Source organism: Centroberyx affinis, unplaced genomic scaffold (genome assembly GCF_046629955.1).
Source record: "Centroberyx affinis isolate AG114_WGS23_722 - 3 ecotype Tasmania unplaced genomic scaffold, CSIRO-AGI_Caff_v1 ptg002220l_1, whole genome shotgun sequence".
Classification (NCBI taxonomy): domain Eukaryota; kingdom Metazoa; phylum Chordata; class Actinopteri; order Beryciformes; family Berycidae; genus Centroberyx; species Centroberyx affinis.
This window is the reverse complement of record NW_027280520.1, coordinates 69,251-94,144: the sequence shown is the minus strand read 5'-3', so window position 1 is coordinate 94,144 and position 24,894 is coordinate 69,251. Positions and strand designations below refer to the sequence as shown.

At 43.9% G+C, this 24,894-nt stretch overlaps 1 protein-coding gene across 1 annotated transcript in view; it reads left to right on the top strand.

Annotated features, from left to right (window-relative positions):
* Window positions 1–209: 209 nt before the first annotated feature.
* myo16 (myosin XVI) overlaps window positions 210–24,894 on the top strand; it is an 85,315-nt gene continuing 60,630 nt past the window's right edge. Inside the window, exons 1-4 of the mRNA XM_071532598.1 lie at window positions 210–237; window positions 8,427–8,696; window positions 19,873–19,943; window positions 20,452–20,595. Coding sequence (XP_071388699.1) covers window positions 210–237; window positions 8,427–8,696; window positions 19,873–19,943; window positions 20,452–20,595 — 513 coding nt within the window. The remainder of the gene's footprint in view (window positions 238–8,426; window positions 8,697–19,872; window positions 19,944–20,451; window positions 20,596–24,894) is intronic.

The following is a 24,894-nucleotide window of genomic DNA, read 5'->3' as shown; positions in this document are numbered from 1 at the left end:
AGCGTGGATAGCGTGTGGGGAGCCAGATGAATAATGCATCCTGCCGGGTTACTAGCTCTAGCGCCGCGTTAGTTAGTTTAGCTGGAACCTGTAGCTGCCTCCTGTCTGCCTGCCTGACTTACTGACTCCCTCCCTGCCTGCCTGCTTGCCTGCCAGCCTGATTGACTGACTGACTGGCTGACTGGCTGACTAACTCACACAGCCAGAAAATGTCTCACTACCATTTCATCAAATGCTGTAAGTAGCCAATCAGCATCTCTTTATTTGTCTTTCTATAATGGCAGGTGTGTGTGTGTGTATGTGCATCATGTGTATTTGTGCATGCCTCAGCCATGGGTGTGTGCCCGTTGTATTACCTCATGCATCTGCAGGGTGTCATATACTGTATGAGTTTTACATGCTCTCTCAGTGTGTTTCACTGGATTCTGGTCTGCTGCTCCAGACCGTCAATTACATGCACAGGAATAATAAACTTGTTCCTGACTGCAATCTGAACTCATCTTCATGGTAGCGAGTTTGTGTATAGGTATGTGTGTGGAGGGTTACGCTTGCACGTATATGTGTGTGTGTGTGTGTGTGTGTGTGTAAGTGCAGTGAGTGGGTGTGTGCGCTTGCTGCAGAGAGCTGCTGCAGATGTGTGAAGTTGACCGGTGAATGCGGCAGGTAGCGACAGAGAGAACGAGAGAAAGATGCGGTTCTCATGAGAGTCTGTCATGTTCATAATACACTGACAGACTGAGTCTTAAGTAATTCAGAGAGAGGACAGCGGGAGGAAGAAACTGAGGGTGATTTAGAGGAGGGATGGAAAGAGAGAAGGAACAGCAGGATTGGCAAACGGGAAGGAGGAGAGGATGGGATGAGTGACATATGAAGAGAGAGAGACAGAGTGGAGCCGAGAGTGATGGACAAACCCAGGGAGGAATGAATGAGAGTGACAGACACTGCATGTTGAAGAGGTTAGGGAGGGGGAGGAGGGAGGTAGGTAAGATAGAGGGCGAATGGGTGATAACTACGATAGAGGTGCTAAAGGCTGTCATAGAGTCGGAGAGGATGTCTCTCTCTCCCTGCCTCTTTCTCTCTATCTCGCTCTCCCTTGTCTTTCCCTTTATTCCCTGTCTATCTCTCTCCCTGTCTCTTATTTGGTCTGAAACTCTCCACCCACTGTCTCTCTCTTTCTCTCACTCTTAAGCAGTTACCACAAGCATATATCTATATCATATGAATGCAGTTTGCAGCAAGTGTGTGTGTGTGTGTGTGTGTGTGTGTGTGTACATGTGTGTCTGTTTGCTATCTTCTAATTTATAAGCTGCTGCAGTGCCGTCAGTGTTATTAGCTGGAGCCTACACGGGATAACTCCACATTCAATCAAAACCTGACAGCCTGGAGATGGGAAGGCAGGACAAGACAGCTACCTCTCCCATCCTGTCTTTTTCTTTCTCTCTCTCTCTCTCTCTCTCTCTCTCTCTCTCTCTCTCTCTCTCTCTCTCTCTCTCTCTCTCTCTCTCTCTCTCTCCTCTCTCTCTCTCTCTCTCTCTCTCTCCCTCTCTGTCTCTCTCTCTCTGTCTCTCTCTGCTCCCTCCATCTCTCCTCAGACTCATTCAGCCCTGTTGCCCTTCATTCTCAATCCCACCATGCTTTCTCTCTCTTATTCACTTTCCATCTATCCCTTCACAGCTAGTCATCACACTCCTCTAGCATCCTCTGGTTTACACGGTCTAATTTATTTTTATGGCTGTTTAAGAGCCCAGAGCAGATGTCGTGCTATTAGATACATTTGCATCCAACTGTCAAGCAAATTGTATGTAAACTTTTAAATTGTCGCAAACACATAAAATAGGAATTAGGTTTTCCTCAGCTGGGTTGAAGTGAATTCACACATCCATGTGAAAAATGGAAAGTCTGTGAAGAATTGATTAGTATTAGGTAAATTGCAGTTGTTTTTTGCTGCATGCCGAGCCTACCTCATTGTATTTTAGACAAATGCATATCCATCACTATTTATAGTGTAATTTCTTTATGGACAACAATAAATTCTGCTTCAAGTGAGCATAAGAAACTTTTTTGTGATAATGAGGATTTTTGTTTATAGAATTTTACCATTTCCATTCAGCTCTTCTAATTTGACACATTATAATTTGCAAAAAAAAAAACTGTCATACACTCCTTAACCCTCAGTCTGTCTTGTGGGTGACACGTGTCGGCACCAACATGCGATGTTGTGTGACGTCTGTCGTGTGCTGTAATACTCTGAGAGTTGATGGGTAGGAAGATGTGTCTGTGGCCCTGACTGCATGTTTAATATCTGATTCACAAGGCTCACAGAGAGAGTGTGAGAGAGATTTTGGGTGTGTGTTAGGGGTGTAACGGTACACAGAAGTCACGGTTCGGTTCACACCACGGTTTGGACATCACGGTTCGGTACGAGTTCGGTACAACGGGAAAAAAGCAACAAAAAACCCCAAATGCATAAGGCTAGGTTTCTTTTCATTTATTTTGAACAGACAGTAGTGCAAGTTACAGATTGTTCCACCTAGTGTTGTATAGTCCCCCCTGAGGTAGTTGGTACAGCCTGTAGTGTATTAAGCAGTAAAATGTAAAATGTAACCAGTGAACATACACTCTCGCATAGGTCATATTTTTTATGTAGGGCTGATAAAAAACAAAAGGCAATAGGTCACAATCGGCTACAAAACTGAAAAGCATCTCTTATGTTATGAAAATACTACAAAGTAAATAATAATAATGAGTGTTTCAATTACTTCGGCCTAAGGCTGATGCAAAATAAAAGGCAATACAGAACTGAATAACATCTCCTGGTGTGAAAATTCAAAATAAATACAATGTAATAAAATATAAGATAAAATAAAACCTGTGCCTTTAGGAGCAATGTATCACATTTGTGATTAACTTGTGACTACTGTAAGGCCATTATGCACCTCATCCATCGGTTGTTAGTGCAACAGTGAGTGCAGCGGACAACTCGTGCTCGTTCACCGCTCGTGTACGCCTGTAAAGGGCAGGGACCACGGATTGGCTTACGTGCGCACGGGATGGAACGTTGTAACGAGGCTCGAGCACTTTTAATAAATACTTGAAGCCGGGGTAAATGCCAGTTGCTTCGGTAATGTTTTTGGCCCTGTCTGCTTTCGCATCTAGAGGCTGCTTAAAAGCAGCGGGGATATACAGAGCCCGGGAGTGGCCATTGGGAGAGAAAAAAAGTTATATTGAGTCCACGATTTACTGTAACATGCACACGTTTTAGTCCATTGGTGCGCACGAGATACAATTCGTTCCCTCAATCTCGTTAAACTGTGCAATTTAGGAAAAAATGCAACTTAAAAGGTATCTACACTGAATAGGCATACCCCCCCAAATATTGCAACATTATCACCAGTATGTGCACTGACTCTTTATAAGCTTGTGAAGAGCGCATGTATTATATATCACTATTTCGAGGGCACGTTTTGGCAATTTGTGCGCACGTAAAGAGGAAATCGAGGGAACAAATTGTATCTTGTGCGCACGAATAAACCAAAACGAGGGCTCATCTTAACCAGATCGAGGGAACAAATTGTATCTTGTGCGCACAAAAAAACGTTACAGTAAATCATGGCCACGACATAAATCATTTTTCTCCCGATGGCCACTCCCGGGCTCCGTAGGGATAAGTAGTTGGACTCTTGTTTTTTTTGCCTAGCTCCGGTGATTGGCACATCTGGGTGATTCCGTCGAATATGCGTTAGCATGTTCGATGTGTTTCCGCACACATACCGTACAACTGCCGAACAACGCAGACACACCGTCCTCGTCCGATCCACCACTCGCTCTCCATTGCTGTCGTAGTTCACTGGGAACCCGAAAGTTTCCCACACAGCTGATTTGAAAGAAGCAGGCGGGTCTTCTAGCTCCTGTGTCTCATTTGCACTCGCCATAGTGTGACTGACTCAGTAGTAGCGTGAGCTAAGCTTAGCATGGCATGTTGCTAACTGTTGTTGGCTTACAGCTTAAGGTTTCCGGGTGGAACTGGCGCTTGTGAAAGTTGGTTCCGCATTACGCTCATCAATCTTCGCACCTACCGCGTATTCTCTGTACGACTGCATGCACCAAACCGTAACGTCCGTACCGTGACGGTTCGGGACGAATACACGTACCGTTACACCCCTAGTGTGTGTGTTGGGGGGTGGAGGGTGGGCGGGCAGATGAATGAGAAATCTGTTTTGTGTATCTCTCCCATAAATCCAGCTATGAGCACTTCCTCTGTTCTTTATGATGCAGCTATAACAACTGGTAACATGCTGAGGAGAGGAGAGGAGAGGAGAGGAGAGGAGAGGATGCATGGAGAATAAATATATCTATCATATAAAATAGCAGACTGAATGTAGGGTGAATGAGGAGACACAGATGGAAAAAGATGACCAAACCAAGACAGAGATGAAGAGATGCAGCTTGACATGGGTTTGTAGTCAAAGACTCAAGGATCAAAGGTATACATAAAGGGATGAATACAGAGTAAAAGGATGGAGAGAGAGTTTTTTTTTTAGTTCATAGTTCATTGTTCTTAGACGCTTTGGCAATATTATTCTTATGACATTCATGCCAATAAAGCATGTTGAATTGAAATTGATTGAGAGATAGAGAGAGGGAGAGACAGAGGGAGAGACAGAGAGAGAGAGAGAGAGAGAGATCTGGGTGCAGTGTGAGTTCACCACTGGTTCATACAACCCCATTCTGTGTGATGTACAGTCACTCACACACACACACACACACTGTATTCACTCAGTGTATGATACTTCTTATTCAGTCACCTACTGTTACTTTCTTGTGTCTACTCTCTGAACATTGTCATTGTCTCTGCCTGAAACAAATTCCTATACACACACACACACACACACACACACACACACACACACTTGCCTGGAGGTGAAACTGACAGCGCTCGTATGCTTTATCAACTGAGCTTTGTACTACCAGCGACGAATCAAACGGCATTTGAATAAAAACTATGGTCTGCAGTGATTTCACTTGTTCGCCCAAATCTGTCTCTCTTCCCCGCTCTTACAAGCGCACTCTTACAATTTGCCATCATATTTATGCCATCATATTTGCTTCCATTGAAGCAAAGCCAGAACAGTGCCCCATCCCTCTGCAGTCACTCTTGCCGGTGCCAGTGTGAGCTGGTTTCCTGCAGTGAGGACTCTTTGTTGTTCCTTAGCTGTATCCCTGGCCCGCTCTCTGTGTAAGGCACTTCGACACACTTACCCAGCCTGCTGCTCACGATACATCCATCTCTGGCCAACAGGCCGACATACCGGCCTAGGCCAGTCATTCTGGGCATTGTGTGTGTGTCTGTGTGTCTGTCTGTTCTTGTACTATCATTGTGAGAACCTTTTTTGAGTTTTAGGACATTTGAGGACATTTTTGTCAAGTGTCAAGATGTCATTTTGGCTCTTCTTCAAGAGGCTAGTTTAGCGTTAGGACTTGGGTTTAGGTTTGGGTTTAGGTTTAGGTTTATGTTAGGGTAAGAGTTACAGTGAGCCATGTGATGGTGAGAGTTAATGTTAGGGTTAGTGAGGAAATTAATGTAATTATTGGAAGGTCCTCATAAGGATAGAAGTACAAGCAATATGCAATATGATGTGTGTGTGTGTGTGTGTGTGCCTGTCTACGCACAGAAAAATTAAGGTGTGAACTGGAACCGAAAATGGTTCTTCAGAGTGATGCCATGTTTTTGTTTTTCTGCCCTTGTATAGCCTCATTTGCAATTGCACAATATATATTATGGAGGGGTTTAGTTATGGTTATATGGTTATTTGGGATATTAAAAGGTTCTTGAAAGGTTCTTTGTGGAACCAGAAATGGTTCTTCTATGGCATCACTCTGAAGAACCATTTTCAGTTCTAGTATGCACCTTTATTTTTCTGTGTGTACATGTAATGCTCCGGGAGTGGTTAGGAGATCTGCTTCTTGATGGAGTGTATTATGGCCCTGCAGTGAGCAGTATTCGGTGTGTGTGCTCTCCCCCGCAGGCTGTGGGTCGGTACATACTCAGATCAGAGTGGGCTGCCGCACAGTTACGCCTCAGACTGACGGGCTTCTTTGACTGGAGAGCAGAGCAACTTAGTTCACTGCACCCACTCTAAAAGGTGTCTAATCTGGACTCAGACTTAGCACACATCTCAGCCACTGAGTCACACAGCAGAGAGGCTGAGCAGAGGAGAGGATGAGGAGGAGAAATATGCAACAGGAGAAGGTGAATGGAGGCGAGAACAGGGAATTGAAAGGGCGAGGAAAGCTGCAGTATGGAGAGATGGAGTAACAGAAGATTGGAAAAGGCAGTAGGTTGAGGGTGTTTGTGTGTGTGTGTGTGTGTGTGTGTGTGTGCGTGTGTTTGTTCAGCCCTGAGGCCAAGTGCCCAAACTGAAATACAGTTGAAGCAGACACCTGGCATGAACAGGATAATAATGACCTCTCTTGTGTGGAACCTGAACACAAAAGAACCTTTTTTACATGTGCAACCCAAGCAGATGGCACTGGTGTATTGTGCAGGGGGGTGGGGGGGTGGGGGGGTGGGGTGGAGGGGGGCGGAGGGGGGGCAGGTGTTTGAATGAATGTGTAGATGCCTATCGAATGCAAAAAGCACGTAGAGACACAGCAGCTTCATTCATCAGCCCGCAGCACGGCTTTGTTTCTACCTGATAAGGATCTAGTCAAAACACACATTGGCCCCTGCAGATGGGAAACGGCAATATTTAAAGTGGACACAATACATCAACAGCAACAGCACAGCCATGTCTGTTGGAAGACTGTTGAAAAGCACGTGTGTGTGCTTTTATGGTGTTTTTTTCTTTTATGTTTGTTTTTCACTGCGGGGTTGTGAGCGCTGTTCAAAGAGTTTTGCATTTCGTTCTCTGGGTATGCAAAGAGATTAAAGGGCGACACAGGCGCACAAGCGCTCTCATCTCCATGTCTGCACGACAAACACAGAGCAAGTTACTTCTGGCCCTCTTGAGAAAGTATTACAGGGAGAGAGAGAAAGAGAGGGGTGAGGGTGATGGGGGAAGAAGCTGTGGGACTTCAAAGGCGTCCCACTGCCAGTGGTTTAAAGCTGACTAGCAGACTGATATAGCACTGTGCTGAGTCACCCGCAACACACAGAGGGAGAGGAGATAGGAGGCAGACATAGAGAGCCACTGAGAGAGAGAGAGACCGAAAAAGATGGAGAGCATCTTTCTGGCAGATCAAGGGAGAGACGGGGATGCTGAGGGGAGAGGAGAAATAAAAGACAGAATGGTCAAAAGAGGACAAGACGAGGTGGAAACAAGGGAACGACAGAGTTGAGTTTGATAAAAGAGTACATGTGAGAAGGAGACAGGAGGGCCGAGGAGGGGCAGGAGCGGGTGAGTCAGAAAGAGAAGCAAAAAAAGACACTGTGTCTTATTTATCTGCAAAGGCATCCTCTCCAGCCCTCCTTTTCCCTCTCCTGTGGGCTAGCTGTGACCTGAATTAGTCAAATAATCGCTGTTGTCTTGCACTGCACACTCATTGTAGAACACGCACACATACACACAAACTGCCTTGAAGCTCTGGCTCTGATTAAAAACCTTTTTTTCCCAAAACGTACCTTGTGTAATACGTTGTTTTTTCCTAATGTGGGTGTGGATTTTTTTTACCTGAGCACACTCAATGAGTCTCAGCCTGGGCCCACGACTGCAGAGGTAGTCGCTAACCACCCCAGCAGACCATAATAAGGTTGGCTGCTGCTTAGCAATGAGATCTTTTTTTTTCGTTTGGCTGAGTTCCACTGAGAGGCAGAGCTATTATGCAGAGTCAGGAGAATCACTGCGCACTGTTGGGACGGGGGAGACAACACACAAAACACAACGACGCTTTCCTCAACTCGCCCCGGGGTTAAACAGACACAGCAAATATACTTCACTGTAAATATTCCAAATGCTAAATGCTTACTCATACACACACACACACACATACACACACACACACACACACACAGTTGGGCAAACATGCACACACACACAAACACACATGCGCGGCACTTACACAAAAGGAAGCCCATGTATACACGTGCGCACACACACACACACACACACACAGAGTCCTGCCTGGAGGTGAAGCTGACAGCGCTAGTGTGCTTTATCATCTGAGCCTCGTCTTGCCAGCTGAGTATCAAACAGTATTAGAATAAGCACTATGGTCAGCAGTGGCTTCTCTTGTTTAAGCAAATCTGTTTCTCTCTCTCACTCTTACCAACACATGGACAATTTGCCACCAGACCTTGAATAGGAACAAATATGGCAACAAAACAAAACAAAAAACAAGTATACAATGTGTATAATAATATGTGAGCAGACTAACTATCAATTCCATATCTTAAACCATTAAATCCTCCTCTCTCCCTGTGCCTCCAGGTTGTTTCCAGCTATGTAACGTCTTTCGTCAGAACATGGAGATAGACCAGTGTCTGCTGGAGTCTCTCCCCATTGGCCAGCGCCAGCGGCTGGTCAGGAGGATGCGCTGCGACCAAATAAGAGCATACTACGAGAGAGAGAAGAGCCTCCAGCGCCAGCAGGGTGGAGTCAAGGCCCGAGTGCTGCCCAGCCACCGCAAGAAGCACCGCATCCGCTTCAGCCTCGCTAATGTCATACAGGACGCCATCATTCGCCATGACGACAAAGAAGGTGTGTGTGTGTGGGTGTATGGGTATGTGCATGTCTGATAAACAGATGTTAAAGGAGAAATTGATCTGGTGAGGTTCAGGACTGACAATTAGGTTTGCATTCTTCACACTGATTATAGGTCAGTCAGGATGAGCATGCTCACATACGCAATCACACATACACACATACACACACACACACATACAGAAGTCAAAAGCTGGTATTCAGAGAGAGATTGAACAGTTAAGAGACAGAAGTAATGCAATGAAAAAGAGACATGAAGGACCGTCTATTTCTGCCTTTGTGACGGTTGAGTTATTGCAACTGTTCTCAGGAGAGATGGTGAGCATGGAGAAAACTGTGTGTGTGTGTGTGTGTCTGTGTGTCTGTGTGTCTGTGTCCATATCTATGTCTGAGGATGTCTCTCTGTGTCTGTCAGTGTATGTGTGTGCATGTTTATGCTCTTGTCCATTGCCAGATTCCATTCCAAAGAGTGACTCTTCATTAGGGATTCAGTGGTGGCTCTTCCAGAAGGACTGAGAGAGCTTTTCTCAGGCAGACAGTGAATCATATCTGCCCTCGGGCCGGGATCTGAGCAGGGCCACAGCCTGGCTCCCGATAAAAACACCCTCAAACACTCAAACAGTTTTTTCATGAGATCAGATAGTCAGTGAGCTCACAGGACATAGAGGACTTCAAGTTCTACTCTGAAGGGCCATTGAGCTTCCCCCAAATCCACCGTCTCTCGTCTCACCTATGCACTTGCCAGTCGTTTACCCAGCTGTCCAAGTGTATCTGTGTCAGCCGTACCAGCAGACATTGCAGGTCACTTTGCTAATCTCTGCTCCCTAGCTGCCAATGAGGTTCAGCTGGGGGTTTTGGGAGCAGCTGGTGTGCCATTGCAACTGCCAGACTGAAACCAGGGTTCCTTGGCTGGGCATGAATCAGCTCCGCTACTCCTCCGCCTAATGCCCAATTACCACCCAGGCTCCGCCATGGCATCAGACTGGCACCAGGCTGGCACCAGGCTACCATTGGCTTTTGCAATGGGAAGGCCTCCTGACCATTCAACGTTGAGCAAAGCAAAACCTGGAGCTAGACCAAACAAAATAGCAGACTCAGACACAGTAGACTGGTACGAAGGATGAATTCCCTGCTGACAGTCTCATTCTGTCAAGGTACTGTTGGAAAGCTTTATGATCTATTAACCTTGTGTTGGCTTGTCTTTTTCGTCTGACTACCTTGTAGTCTTGTGTCTGTGCCTTGTATCCGTCACCGAGGGCGCGTGGGTCCATCTCAGCCACTTTGAAGTAATGCTAGGTTGGATAGATCAGCATGTGCTACTTCCTGACAGCGGTTGTTTGAGCATCCTTAGTGTTACCGCGGTGCTGTGAAATTACAGTGCACAGTTTCTCACACCATGTTGCTGTCTTTAGCCCGCTCCCCTCTCCATTTGTATGGAGTGAAAATGTTTGCCTCAGCCTTGTACCCTCCCTAGAGTAATGTGGGAACATTTCTGGGTTTTTTTTTACCCCACCACAGAATCATTATAAGAGCAGAGGAAATGTGTAAACGTGCTTGTTGCAGTGAAGGCCTAGGGGTTAATCTGGTGGAGAGGGGTAATGGAGTAATTGGGGGAGAGGGATCTGGATTTGTGGTTGCCTCGTTGGCTTTGCCAAGCTAACTAAATCTCTTGCCTGGAAAACTGGCCTCAACGGAAATCCTGAAAAAAGACGAGGATGTGTGAGTGCTCATTCCTCTCCCCAGGGATCCCTACTGTGTTATAAATGATGCAGTCAGCTTCTCTATATCAGATATGATCAGCAGAAAAACTCTGCTTGATGAATTGTTGATTATTTTCTGCTCTCATTTGTCTCATTAAGCCTATACCTCGTGGATCTCCCTTGAAGTGTGAAACCATGAAATGGGAGTGATAGACTGTGTCCAAACAGCATATGGGGCCAACAAAGATGAACGCCTCTTAGCTGATGGACACTGATAGGTTTAAAATTGCTGTTATCTCAAATTAACTGCATGCATTCTTCTCATCTTGATCTTCAATTAATTAGTTTTCTTTTCAATTTTCAGCACCGTGGCCCTCAGATGGTAATGATTACTGACAAAATAGATTGAAAGAACAGCGTGCTTGTATATATATATATATATATATACACAAGTATATATATGTGTATATATATATATACACAGAGAGAGCGAGAGAGAGAGAGCACAGAGGCAGAGAGAAAGAGACAGATGGTGGGAGAGAAAGAAAGAGACAGCAAGAGAAGAAAAGTTTGTGTGTGTGTGTGAGAGAGAGAGAGAGAGATAGAGTAAGCCTTTTTCAGTATGTCCTAATTAAAGCCTTTTTTTTCGGGAGCCGGCTCCAGGATCTGATTCAGAGATAAAGTAGAAATTCACTCTGCTGACGAGGCAGCCAGGTAATCAGAGATATCACATACACACATACACACACACACACACACACGCTCATGCACACAAGAACTTTCTCTCTTATCGGTTGTCGTGGGCAGGAAATCAGATTGAGAAGGAAATAAAGAGAAACAGGATGGAGAAACGAGGAGGGGGTGAAAGAGGTGAGAAGATGGAAAACCTGAAAGCTAAAGAAATTGAAAAGCGGTGTGAAAGAAGCAGCGGGTCAGGGAGGAAATGAAAGGGTTAAGGTGGAAGAATACCAATAGAATACAACCCTATAGAAAGAGAGACGCGCACCATACCTCATCTCCCTTCTCCGTTCCTATCTGTCATATGCAAACATGTGGCTCACTTGCGTTGTGACATTTGGTGAAATTGCTTTTCCCAAACTCATCTCTTAACTTCATCAAAGCGAGACACAAGTGGAACGGCAGCAGCTGTTGCCCTTGAGAGCCATGGAACCCACAATCAATTCCCATCATGTCTTCCCTTACAACAGGATAATGGTATGGAATATTTCATCCAGGGTTCTGTGGTTCTCACTGAGGTGCTGGTGCCTGGCAAACACAATTTGAGTGATGGTTTTAAGTCCATTTGAATGATTCTATTGTGCTATGACCAACAATTATCTTATTATCTTCTTATCTTATGCCTACCATACATTAGAACAGACATTTAGTCTGACACATTCTCACATTTAACAACAATCTGTCTCAAGTTATGAGTTTTTAGTCTAGTTTAATATTCTGTTTAGACTGAGAATCATGCAGCATCACACATTAACAGACTCCAGCAGGATTTTACAGAGATTTCGTAGTAGTTCCTTGCTTGCATCATGCAGGTTTTCAGTGCATGTGAAGGATTATACAGGCTCAAAACACTGATAAAGGACTATGATGTTTGAATGTGAATGAAGCTACAACATCCCCCTCCTCCACCATCTACATACACATACACACATACAACAAAGCACACATGCACAACACGCAGAGAGAGAGATCAACTCTCGTTCTCTCCACAGCTCCACCAGTTTTGTCCTCCAGTCCAGAACCGGGACTTGCCGGGACGTGACATCACCATGTTTACTCCTCTGTCTGTCTGTAGAGCCTTGTCACCTGTCACTACAGCTGCGGATGTCAGCCAAAGACAGCGCACCTATTGACTGTTGACAGTGTAGCGTTAGAAATTGCATTGTTGACATCACAAACCATTTGAGTCAGTTAACTATTATCACTATCGTCACATCACCATTATTATCATGTAGTATTATCATGTCATACCACCTGTATGAGCCCATCTTGTAACCCAAATTTTACTGGTTAGTTCGCCACAAGGTCCAATGTGTCCATCCCTGACCAAGTATCCTTGAGCAAGACACTGAACATCTACCTGCTCCAAGTTTGCTGGTCGGCTGAGTCTGAATCTCATATAGGCTATCTATCGCTTTTAACATTGATAAACAGAGTTCATCGTAAACCAAAAAATTGTGTGTTCATGCATCACACTAATCACATCAGGAGATTGAGACATCCTGACACTTTAGAGGAGTGTAATTACATGTGGGACTGGTTGAGATGTCGGCCCCCATCTGTATAGGAGAAACCCCTCCCTCCCCACATACACACACACACACACACACTCCTCTGAATTTCCACCCACCCTTATTGATCAGCGCATATAGATCCAGGCTGCAGGCTCACCACAAGGACTCACAGGCTCTAATCAGTTATCTGTAGTGAAGGCAGAAGAAGTTATAATAGCCTAGTAATAGCCTCCACTCTCATGCGTGGTTTTCTGTCTTAGACATAATTCACTTACAAGATTGTGGAAAATTGAATCATACTACGGATGAGATACTCACATACATGCTAAACGGTTGCTCCCCCTGGTATTGTGTGACATATGTTTTCCTAAGTAAGTGGTATCCCAGCGTGTATGGACATGGCTCATCAGAGGACACCTGTTGTGGTTGTGAGACAAAGCATTAGGTGTTTGTTGGACATCAAACGGCTGCTGCAGAGTAGTGGTGATGTCATGTAGCGGTGGACCCTCTGGACATTTAGCTGTCTTTCATTTATCAGTCAGGGAACAGAGCTGGCCGTCTCTGCTCTGCCCCACATCGATCCAGCAGCCAGGGGCGCTTTGCGGTGGAGAAAACATGTCACACCGCGACACCCGGCCAAATCCCCCCAGATGATAAAACACAACCAGACAGAGAGGGAGAGAGAGAGATGGGTGAGAGGAGAGAAGGAGAAACAGGGGGATAGGGAGAGAAGAAGACAGTGATATTTCTCTGCAACAGAGCATGCTGGGATTAAAGGCGTGTCAGACACCTGTCGTGTTTTTTGACAGAACGGGGCCTAGACCCAGGCAGGTGGTGGAGGAAGATGTCATGATAGCTTTCTACTGGAACCCAATTTAGAACCTTACATCACTCGCTCTGATACAGTAGGGAGCTCTTTAATGTTGACTGCATCATCATGCAGCATATTGAAAATCATTTTCATTGGCGGTGTGGATTACTGCTGTTTATCTAAGCTTTAATGTTTCTGCATTAAAGCCTTCTTTGGCTTGCATTGATTAGTGAGTCATTATACTTCCTTTAGACTTTATGGGTTAATATAAGAGGGAGCAGAGGATGTAACACCAATAAAGAACAAAAGTACATTTGTGAACTCATTTTCTCTCAGAGGCCCACAGTGCTCAATTTTAAGTTGAAATTCAATGTAGATATTTTCTGTCTATGTTTGAGTTTTCCAATTAAGATTAAGACACCCAGGGGAATTTTAAAGAGAAGAGTGTAATGACGCTGATTCCCCAAATCTGGCCGGCCCAGAAAGTGGATTAAAACACATCCACTTGTCCGCAGTCCTTGGAGTTTTCTTCCCACTACTGCTCACAAATGAACAATTACAAGCTGTTACTCGGTCCTTGGGCTGGATAACCTGAGGAGACTACTCAAGTAGTCATCAGCAAAACATAAGAATAAGGAGTGTATTTCAAGAGTTTGATTCTAAAAATCAGATATGCACTCCCTTACTTAATGATGGCAGGAAAGTAAAACATATTATGGGTCACTAATTATGTTATGATTCATCATACGACCTTTGCTTACAAAATAGTTGTGTTTTGGAGGATAGAATATTTACTTCAAAACTGAAACTGCATGAAATTTATTTCCAAAATATATATACAGTATTTGGAATGAAACCCCTTCATTTTGTGTTGATATGTCATCAACTATAAAAAGTGGTGAAAAGTGGTGAATGAGCTTTTCTGGAGGGAATTCACAGGTTAGTCCTTGCCTTAGTTCCTTCAAATAGCATGGCAGATGCTGTCTGTGACATTCTACAGTACAAATGGCAAACCAATGCATGAATACTACTGGAAATGCAAGAGAGAGTGTTATACCTGAAATCCACCAAATCCCTTCCTCTCTGGAGAAGGGGACATGAGAAGTCATCTTCCATCTTACAGAACACATCATATGGTAATCTGCATTCAGAGTTCGGTATTATTGGAGAACAGTACAGGTCCCTTTGTTCTTCAAGGATAGAAACAAAGGAAAAAAAATTCAAAGCTCATTTCAGAAACACGGGGCAGTGAGGTGAGACGGTATCTCTTGTGACTATGAATGTGTGATAAGGACCCAAGAGACAGAAGCATTTACAAGGGTAAGGGATTTGAACAGAATCTCATATTGGGCCGTTGGGGAATAATGCTTTATATGGGGAAGAATGTAGCTTGTAGCTGGATGAAGAAAATGACAATACTCCTGTAAGTGTCATATTATGGAAAATGCATTATAGGGATTTGATCAAAGTCGAGGAATATAATGATCCACTGAGATGAAGGAGAGGTGGAGAAGTGAAATGGGATGGTTGAAGAAAAGTACATTGGATCTTGCACTGATGTGCCCATTCAATATGTGCATTATATTGTATCTACTTTGTTCAAGTTCAAGTTCAGCAACTTCAGTGCAACAGTGAACGTAAATGCAGTAGTTAAAGTGCAAAATGAAGAAGAAGAAGAAGAGAAAAGACTGTAATGTAAAAACAATGTCCTCATGTCGCTTGCGTGTTTTACTTTGAAAGGTAATGAGATCATCTCTTAGTGTATGAGAGAAATATTTGTGTCTTTGTTCAGCAGTGAAATAGTGCTAATGTTTTTGGTGTAACTGTCAAGTGCACTCGGTAATTATCTCCTTATGCAAGAGACCCTGAAGTGGCTTTTTCAGGTATTAACTCTCTGAGTCTGAATCAAAGCTTAGGTATGGAGGCCAACCGTTTGAGTCATCAGGAGTCTGAGAGTTTGGTAATAGACTGTTTTGTAACATGGCTTTTGGTGTTTCTCTCTGGCTGCAGTTTGGCTGTGGATACAGGCCTTGGGTAATATTATGTGGTCATCTTTTGACAAGCTGTAATGTGTTGTGAAGGGAATGATGTCATCGTTTCAGGACTGGGGGGCTGGTGAAGTGTCTTAGGGTGGGGGGCAGAGTGGGCATCCAGTTAGGAATCTAGTTAGGAAGTCCTTGGTTCTTGATGAAGTCCAGTCTCTCAATCTACCCTTATTTATCTCTCTCTCTCTTTCTCTCTCTCTGTCTCTCTCTCTCTCTCTCTCTCTCTCTCTCTCTCTCTCTCTTTCCTACTCTCTCTACCAGTTCCTATCTTGTTGCCATGGAAACTCCACATATGTCTCTGACAGCTGTTTCGCAATTTTCTGCAAAATGACAGCCGACTGTGCTTTTCGCCCACTCTCCCCTTCCCTCTTGATAAAGAGCTAACACACACACACACACACACACACACACACACACACACACACAGTCGCAAGATTGAGATCAACATATAATCAAACACCAACTGACAATTTAGTGATGTATCATAGAGAGAAAATTACCATTGTTGCTGTGGGACAAACCTATAGGTAAATCATTGTCAGGACATAAATTGGAGTATTGCTTCCTCAGCAGCAGAGTTCTTTCTTTTGCTAGAACAAGGAGAGAAACATTATGAAACAAATTAAATGTAACACCTAATTTAGATGCTTTCTTTCAGCCCTTCATGTAGTTTCTTGAGCAATATTACTTTTTCTAGTTTATCACTGAATAAAATGCAACTGTAAGTGTAACGGCAGTCATGTGACTTTGGGTAATAAGTCTACTGTTCAACCAATTTAAAATTTTCAAAACTTTTCATATCTTGATCAGCAAGTCACATAACTCTGTGCCAAGTACTGTGCCATCAGGTCTGTGTGTGAGTGAGATATGGGCAGTGTTGTCAACTCTCTTACAAGGAAAGTAGCTATTGGCTGCTAAAAGAGTCACTAAAAGTCACCAGATGATATCATACGCTACTTTGCATATCAGTATATTTGCTACAGCCCCTGCTCTGATTGCCTGCTGTGATCATATGATCTCTTTGGAATAGACAAATCGGCATCAACCATATAGATATGTTGCCAAATGCTTTGGAGGTCAACACATTAACATTGTTCCCTATGGTTGTAAAAAGTTGCTAGATTTGTTGCTAGTCACTTTTGAAGTCACTAAATCGCTAAATTTGACAGCAGTGGATTTAGGCCAACTAGGAAATCTTTTTACAAAGGGCTGTTATAGCAGCAAGTGAAAACTAGTTTGGTGCTATTTACATAGTTGCTAGCTGTGAGTGTCTTGCCAAATAATGTAATAAAATCAAATCCAATAATACTTCACTACTATATCTTAACAACTTAATGTTACCCTAACATACACTACAAAGGCCTTTTACTCTAATGTTGCTTCCTCTACAAAGGATTAAGCTCACAAAGAGGTCCAACAAACAACACGCAAAACCTAAATCAAACAATCTAATGTTGTAAAATGACATGACTTACATTATCAGGAAACCAGGTAACTTTAATTGAATTTTCTTCCAGCTTGCAAAACCCCACAAGCAATTTTAATTGCAGAGAAATGTGAAATGGAAAAAACAATCTTCCAGTGAAACTACAAATGAACATCAGGTGGCCTATAAAGGCTTCTACTACAGGCACTTCAGACATGGCAGTTCAACAAGGACTTAATGAAATGTCAGCACATGTTCTACTTCTCCCATTACCAAAAGGAAACATGTTTGATCCCTACAACACCCAGAGCCTCAGTCAATTGCCTAAAATGTAGTTGTAAAGACTGTAATAGTTAAAGCTTAATATGAAAACAGATTATGCTGTACAGATTCTACCTGGGATGGTATTCTTTATTTAGATTATGTTTACAGCGGTGATGCAAAAGGTACAACGCACCACTGAGCTAACTAGCCCCTTTGTGACCACCAGAGTAGCAGCCTATCCTTGCTTTATTGATTTAACATTACGGCTGGAATGTGTCATGTCTTTGACCAATCAGATTGTTTGGCTGACACGTCGTTTAAAACACTGCTTTGCAATTAAGATTCAACTCCAGCAGCTTTTTCAGACCTGTACCAAGACAAGATGGCTGCCAATTGGTTCCGTTCTGGAATTGGCTTGTCACGATTTGAAATTATTGGAAGAACTGATTTACATTGTCAAGCTACGTACACTATGTACACAGTTAATGTACACTAATCTTCAAAGAAAATAATTGACAATGTATGCCTGATGTTGCTGATACATTCACCATTTATTCAAGGACCAAAAGTGGACATTGTTGATACATGTGCCTGATACTGAGACTGGAAACATGGTGGTGACGCACCCGCCAATAGTACAACAGTGCTATTGATTACTTCTGGCCATACTGCCAGGCACACGTCTTTGTTTTTTATTGCCCTGAGGGTCAATATGTTGCTCTTGACCCTTGACCTCTCTTTAGACATGCTCAATAATGTCCCATAAAACACAGGCAAGTTGTTCTGCCTCCATCAAAGAGGCAGTAAGGAGGGCTAACAGATGGGAGGCGTTACAGACCAGAGACCATCCTGAGTCCTGACTGCTGACTACTGCGTGGAAGGATTTGACTCCTCAAACTCTAAATCTGTTACTGTTTACTGCAGTTTCATCTAGTGGCAAATCTGATGATACTTATGATGATACTTATAATGATGATACTTGCCTCCTCTGTGTTGGATAGACAGGAAAATGAGTGCATTATCTATTCCCTGGTAACTAGTTTAGCTCTAGATGAGCCCTAATTGCTGGTTTGCTCCTTCTGTATGTTGTGAAGTAGAGAGATAATTGCGTTGACTGACTCTGAGGTTGGCCGGTTTGTTTCTCCTCAACCATTTAAAGGCCATTAAGTACTAAGGGCCATTACAAGAATGGGAAATTGTGTGTGTGTGTGTATGTGTGAGTGCGTGAGTGAGTGAGATGAGTGCATACCGATATGTATAGACACACATTTATGCTCATGCTCGTGTGCCCATGAATGATTAAAGAGTTGTGGCTTCAGGTAAAAGGAGAAAGTTTGATATTTGACCTGTAGGGAAATGAATGAATCAGTCTAACAGTTACTGTAGCTTGTTAATGATGGTTAACCAGTGACATTAGAAAGCTAATGCTAACACTGCTGATCATGTTGGTGGCTAGTATAGTAGTATAGTATATACACTTCACATCACTTTGTTAAGAAAAGTGCTTTTCAAGTATATTAGTTGTTAATATTATTTGTTGTATGAACAGACAAGTGCAGGACTAAGAAAACATGCCATTCCAGCTGCCCTATGCGTGTGTGTGTGTGTGTGTGTGTGTGTGTGTGTGTGTGTGTTAATTAAACATGTCTATCTAGATAATGACCACTTAAGTCAAATGACCTCATGGGGGTCATCAACAGGATTCATGAGATGGAATTATCACCATGGTAATTACCATGGTTACTGTCTTTGGAGCTGTTGGCTTTGCTCAAAGACTCCAGTGTGTGTGTGTGTGTGTGTGTGTGCGTGTGTATGTGTGTGTGTGTGTGTGTGTGTTTGTGTGTCTTGGGTTTGCGTGACAGTGGTGGCTGTTTTGCTGGCATAAGGTCTTCCTGGGTTTTACTCACTATCCATCTAGTGCTGTCAGTGTCAGTAAGATCACATATACTGTATATTCAAACCACTCTGCTCGTCCTCCCTCGTCTGTCCATCTCACTCTATTTGTCTCTCACTATCACTCTCTTTCACACACTCCAGTGCCCTCTCTCTCTCTCTCTCTCTTTCTCTCTCTCTCTCTCTCTCTCTCCCTTTCCCATTATTCATTTCATATTTCTTTCTTTTTTTGTCAGATACATTACAGATTTTAAGTAAATAGTTTTATTGGTATAGAATACTTGTATCCATTTGAATATACCAGTGACCTCATGTAGCCTACAACTATCTGTGTTCATCTGTATATGGCTGACTGAGTCTCCTTCTCTGTAATGGTTTGTGTTTTCTTCAGCAGATCTGTGTCAGTGTGTGAGTGGGTTGTGCAGCTGACTGGGGCTGATGTGATGTGAACTGAGTGGAACGTGTGTAACCCACAGGCTTTCAGACCTGCCACTGCAACACACACACACACACACACACACACACACACACACACACATACATACATACATGCACACACACACACTTACACTGATCCACATTGACTCTTCAAGGGCACTCAGAGGACACACCGCAATAGCGGGTTTAATACTGAGTGGCAGAGATCAAAGGCTGTGTGTGTGTGTATGTGTGCGTATGTGTGCATGCCTTCTGTACATGCCCTAAGCACCCTATCTGTCCTCACATACAGCAGGTGTTAACATATGGATGGGGGTAAATTACAGCCTTGTGTTGTGTTGCAGTGCTGCGTCTCCTGAAGGAGGGAGCGGACCCCAACACTCCCATTTCCTCTGGAGGATCCTTGCTACACTTGGTAAGACACACACACACAAACACACACACACAGGCACACATATGTACATATGCACAATCAATGAAATGCCACAGTGCTGGAATATTGGCAAGATATTAACAAGAAAATGCCTGTTTCTTTTGCATTGGAAGGGTGTTCAAACTGTATTATAAAAGGGCAAGAAGGAACAGGAAGGAAGAGTCATTAATGTTACAGTCTCCAACATGGTGGTGCGTCTGTAACAGGCCACTATTGATTTTTTTTACATGCATGTATCATCAGCATTACATTCGTAGTTCTTGCACATTCTTGCACAAGTTACCCCCATGGCAATATAAGAATTTAATCACAGGAGCTATACAATATATTTTTCTCATACATTCAATTATTATGTCATGCTCACTGAACCACAGATCTACACTGTTTGTGCTAAGCAACGCCTGGGGAAAATGAAATTGTGTAAAAGCAATCAGCAAGCTGTGTAATAAAATAGCTACCAAAGGAAAACGACTGTCTTTGCATCCCACAGTGTGCCCGCCATGACAACGTGTTTGCGGCGGAGCTCCTGATTGAGCGAGGCCTAAATGTCAACCTGCAGGACGAGGACCTGTGGACGGCGCTGCACGTAGCATGTGTGTGTGACCATGCAGACGTGGTGCTTCTGCTGCTGCTGGTGAGAAACACACATGCAAACATGTACGGGAGGAAAAGAGTATCATTATACACACACACACACACACACACAGACAGACACTGGCATGCACATACACACATATTGAGTGCAGTTGTTGGAATTTTCTGGTTGATCCCTGCAGTTCCAAGCATGTCAGCTACAAATTAGATTAGTGCAGAGTGTTTTGGAAAGGGTTCTCATGCAGGCGTCATGTTTCGATTTAGCTTTGAACCAGGGACTGTATTCATTTTAGTCATCCAAAATTTTCACTAAGTGGAATGTCTTCCATTCACGAGGGTTTTGGATTACCGGGGTTCTGGTGCACAGTATTCATCCACATCACACGACTCCACATTCTGTCACAAACCCAGCTGAATTATTGAAAATGAGAATATCCAGAAATTCAGCATTAGCATGATATCAAAGAGAGAGCCTGTTCTGTGGAGAGCGCTCCCAGCTCTTGTCAGGTCCATCTGCGGAGCGCCGAGTGAGTCCTGTGGTTGTGCTGATTAGGTCCAGAGCGAGAGCAGGGCCAGCTGCAGGGGAGGGCATGCACATCCAGCCCAGTCACTCGCTGGGCTGTGGGCCGGGTCTGCTGTGGTTCCGCTGATTAGACCCAGGGAGGGTTGACTGGAGTCTGGAGCTTGGGAGTCCTGTCTGGGCCGGTTCCGCTGATTGGATCCTGAGTGATTGCTGGCTGCCTGTCTGTGGGGCGGGCAGTAGATGTTCCCGAGAGGAATGGGGATATGTTTGAAGAGCTGCCAGGGAAAGAGCGTGCGCGCGTGTGTGTATATGTGTTTGTCAGCTTGTGTGATTGTGTGTTCATGTGAGTGTGAGTGTACGTGGGTTTGTGTATTTGTGTGCATTTAATTTCCCCCGAAGCAGAGATCCATGCAGGCTGCCTAGTCAGTACAGCAGGGTGTGATATAGATATGCCAAACACAATTTATCCAGAGCGTTCTGCTTGCATGCTAGGCAATATATTTGCAGGGAAAGGGAGAGTGATCGAGACAGTGAAAGAGAGAGATGTAGAGAGAGAGAGGGAGAGAGAGAGAGATTTAATACTGCTCCCTGGGAGGCAGTAACTAAATGTCTCCCATTCACCGCCAAGATAGACCCAGTTTCTAGCTAATGAGGTCACATTTACACACACAGACCTCAGCCCCATTGGAGGGAGGGAGGAGGGTAGGAAGGAGTGAAGGAAGAGGAGAGGGCGAGGAGTGCGATTCAACAGTGTGAAAAGTTCAAACATTTTTCCAGCTTACTCCAACAACATGAAAAAAACATCTTCCCTCTAGTAAAATGCAAAAGAGGACGGCTTGAATGTCCTTTGATAGTAAGTGCTTATCTATTAGAGTGCATATACTTTTGCTGGTGTGTGTGTGTGTGTGTGCGCGCGCTTGTGCGTGCTTCTGAGTGTGACTAGCTAAGTAAGCTAGGATAGTTAAAATAACATGTTTTCCAAGTGGGGCATGTCTGCATGGAGTGAATTTTTTTTCTTTAGGGCAAGATATACATACATGAGCTGCTTTTCCCGGCATTATCAGCGGGGAGGATGGGTTTCTGAAAGGGGAGCTCAAGGCACTGCCTGCTTGCCAGGGTAAAAATAGCTTCAGTGAAGCCATGTTTCCGATAGAGACGCAATATCCTTTTTCTTCTATTCATTCATTTTGACACCCATCTCCTCTACCACAGAGTCTGCCAATGCCCAGTCACTCTGCTCTGTTCTCAAGCTGCTCCCTTATCATGGCTGTAAGTGGGAGATTTTCCCTCAGAATGTGCTGGGTTCCCATTTTAATGAGAAGTCGAACAGGGTGTCTCGCCAGAGGAGCTTGACTGGCAGTCTTATCTTTGATTGGCACAGGAAGGAATATTGCTGTTAATATCTATTGTTTCCTCCCCCTCTGTCTCTTTCTCTCTCCATTCCCCTCCCCTCGTCCTCTACATCTCTGTCTTTGATTTCCTGTCCCGAGTCCCTACACAGAGAAGTGGAGGGTTTTCTGCTGACAGAGACATTACCAAGCTTGTCTTGTGGAGAAAGTAGGGGGTTGATGAGGGTCTGGGTGCATTGTTGCTCTGTGTCCGGGCCAGCAGCAATGCTAATTCTCTTATCTCCTGCCTGCAAACAGCGGGAGAGGGAGTAAGCCATCTCTAAACACTCCCATTCTCGACCCATCTCCAAACCCACTCCTAAAGCTATTCCTCACTCCAGCTCTGCTTAATGTTCCTCATCATGCCCCTGGCAGGATTAACACAATATAAGCGGTGGACTCTGGTCAGAGACTCAGCGGACTCTCATTTAGCAAATAAAAACATGACAGGGTTTGTAGTCTTTTCATGAATGATACCAGAAAAAAATGACACCTCAAAGGAAACGTTGGTGGAAAAGGATAGAATAACACAATGGAACAGAATTTCTTTAAGGATTCACCCTTTTCATATTGGTTTCAACGTAAGATGACCAAAGCCAAAAACAATATTAGATAGTTATAATTAGGCCTGGCTAATATGTGCATAAAGCTGGCTCACCAGATGCTCTCGATCGCCATAATCTCCATGTGTGACATTTTAGCTGGCTTTCTATTCAAAGCCGCAGCCCGCTAAACAGTTATCACATCTGATTTCTTCTAAGCAGGCCAATTATGTCTTCTTATTGGCCTTTCTTTTGAAAGCCAGGAAAAGATGTGGTAAGTGATTAGAGTTAATTGCAGATTTGCCCTGATTCTCTTCCAGTGTCTCCCAGAGAGAGCTTCCATTTCTTTTTTCCTGTTTTCCTGACGAACAGTTGAATGTGGGTACTGTAAGAATGCAAAGAAGATTAAATTATGTACTGACCACCAAGTGCACTTCAACTGAACTCTGTTTGTTTTAAAAACCTTGGATGGAGCCCTAAATTTTTAGTGTGTGCTATTTTGCCTCTGTTTTTTTGTTTTAGTATTTGATGCTCAGTCATATTGCAGTTCCCCATGAGATATTGACCCTCAATCTCTAAACTCTCACTGTGGAAGATGTAGGTTTGTGATAACGTAATCCCTGGGAGACGAGCTCTGTTCCAAAACATTATTTCCCATCTTACAGTTCAAAACCCAGTGGGGATACAGTTGTGTATTGACCCACTTTCAACGCTTGTAAATGATGAACTTGAAACTTCCGAACTCCAAGCCCTTTGAAGTCAAGTGATTAACAGCGAGCCCCGGGCTGCACTCAACTCCACTTCACTCCGCACACTAGTTGAATCCATTTTTGGTCTAGCTGCTGATACTGGAGCTCCCACTCCTTCATACAAGACAATGGTTCAACAGGCAAGTGTTGCACATACTTATAGAGTTTAGTCTGCTCCTATACAGGTCTGGAATGTCTGATAATATATGGAAAATTAGTTTGCCAATTTCCAGGTCATGCAAAGTTTGGGAATTGCACAAAATTCTGGTTAAGTATAGCAAAATATTGTTGTTCCCAACACACATATGAGTATATATTTTATGTTGTGGTGAAGAACTGCCTTCAGTTATAGAGTGGTATGTTATTGTATGTTACACTTATATTGCCCAGCCACTGTCAGCTTGTGTCGAATCCTGACCAGCAAAATTTTGAAAAAATGTGGAGATTAGTTGGAGTATTAGTATTAGTTGGCCAGTATATTGTAGTATTTTGTTCTTATTCTATTTAGACAATGACAAAGCAGCAAGGGAGACAAAGTAGGTGAGACTTAGCAGAGAAAGCTTTGGGATGATTTGAACCTTAGGCACACATGTGGCTCCAGAGGCTTGGGACTGAAATAATGACTATCTCTGAATACAAGAGTATAGATTCTTGAAATGGAAAACGTGTGGGAACCCTCTTCTAAGCTCATTCATCTAGCTTTGGGAAGAAGTCCGCTGTGCTGTGACAGCTCTCCCCTCCAGAGTGCTCCAGCCCAGTGGTGACCGCCTTAGGGAAAACCTTCCTCACACGTCTCCTGGTCGTCGTTGTTGTTATTGATTCCTCAGAGGTCACTGCGCCCAACAACACCTATTATGAACCGCAGGCAGGGTGGTGTTAACAGATTGCTGTCGCCAGGACGACCGAGGCAGATTCATCATATTGTGGTGGGGAGTGTGTCGGGGTCAGAGGTCGGCTTGTTAACCCCTCGCAGCGTGCGTGGCTGCCGGCGGGCGTCAACTCGTTTATATCTGTCAGCGTTTATCACGTGCACTCAGACACATGATTAATGTCTCTTGATCGATGGCCCACGCTAACACATCATGCTTTCTGTGCCGTAATCTGTGTCTCTTGGTCTTTGAGATCTGTGCCATAACA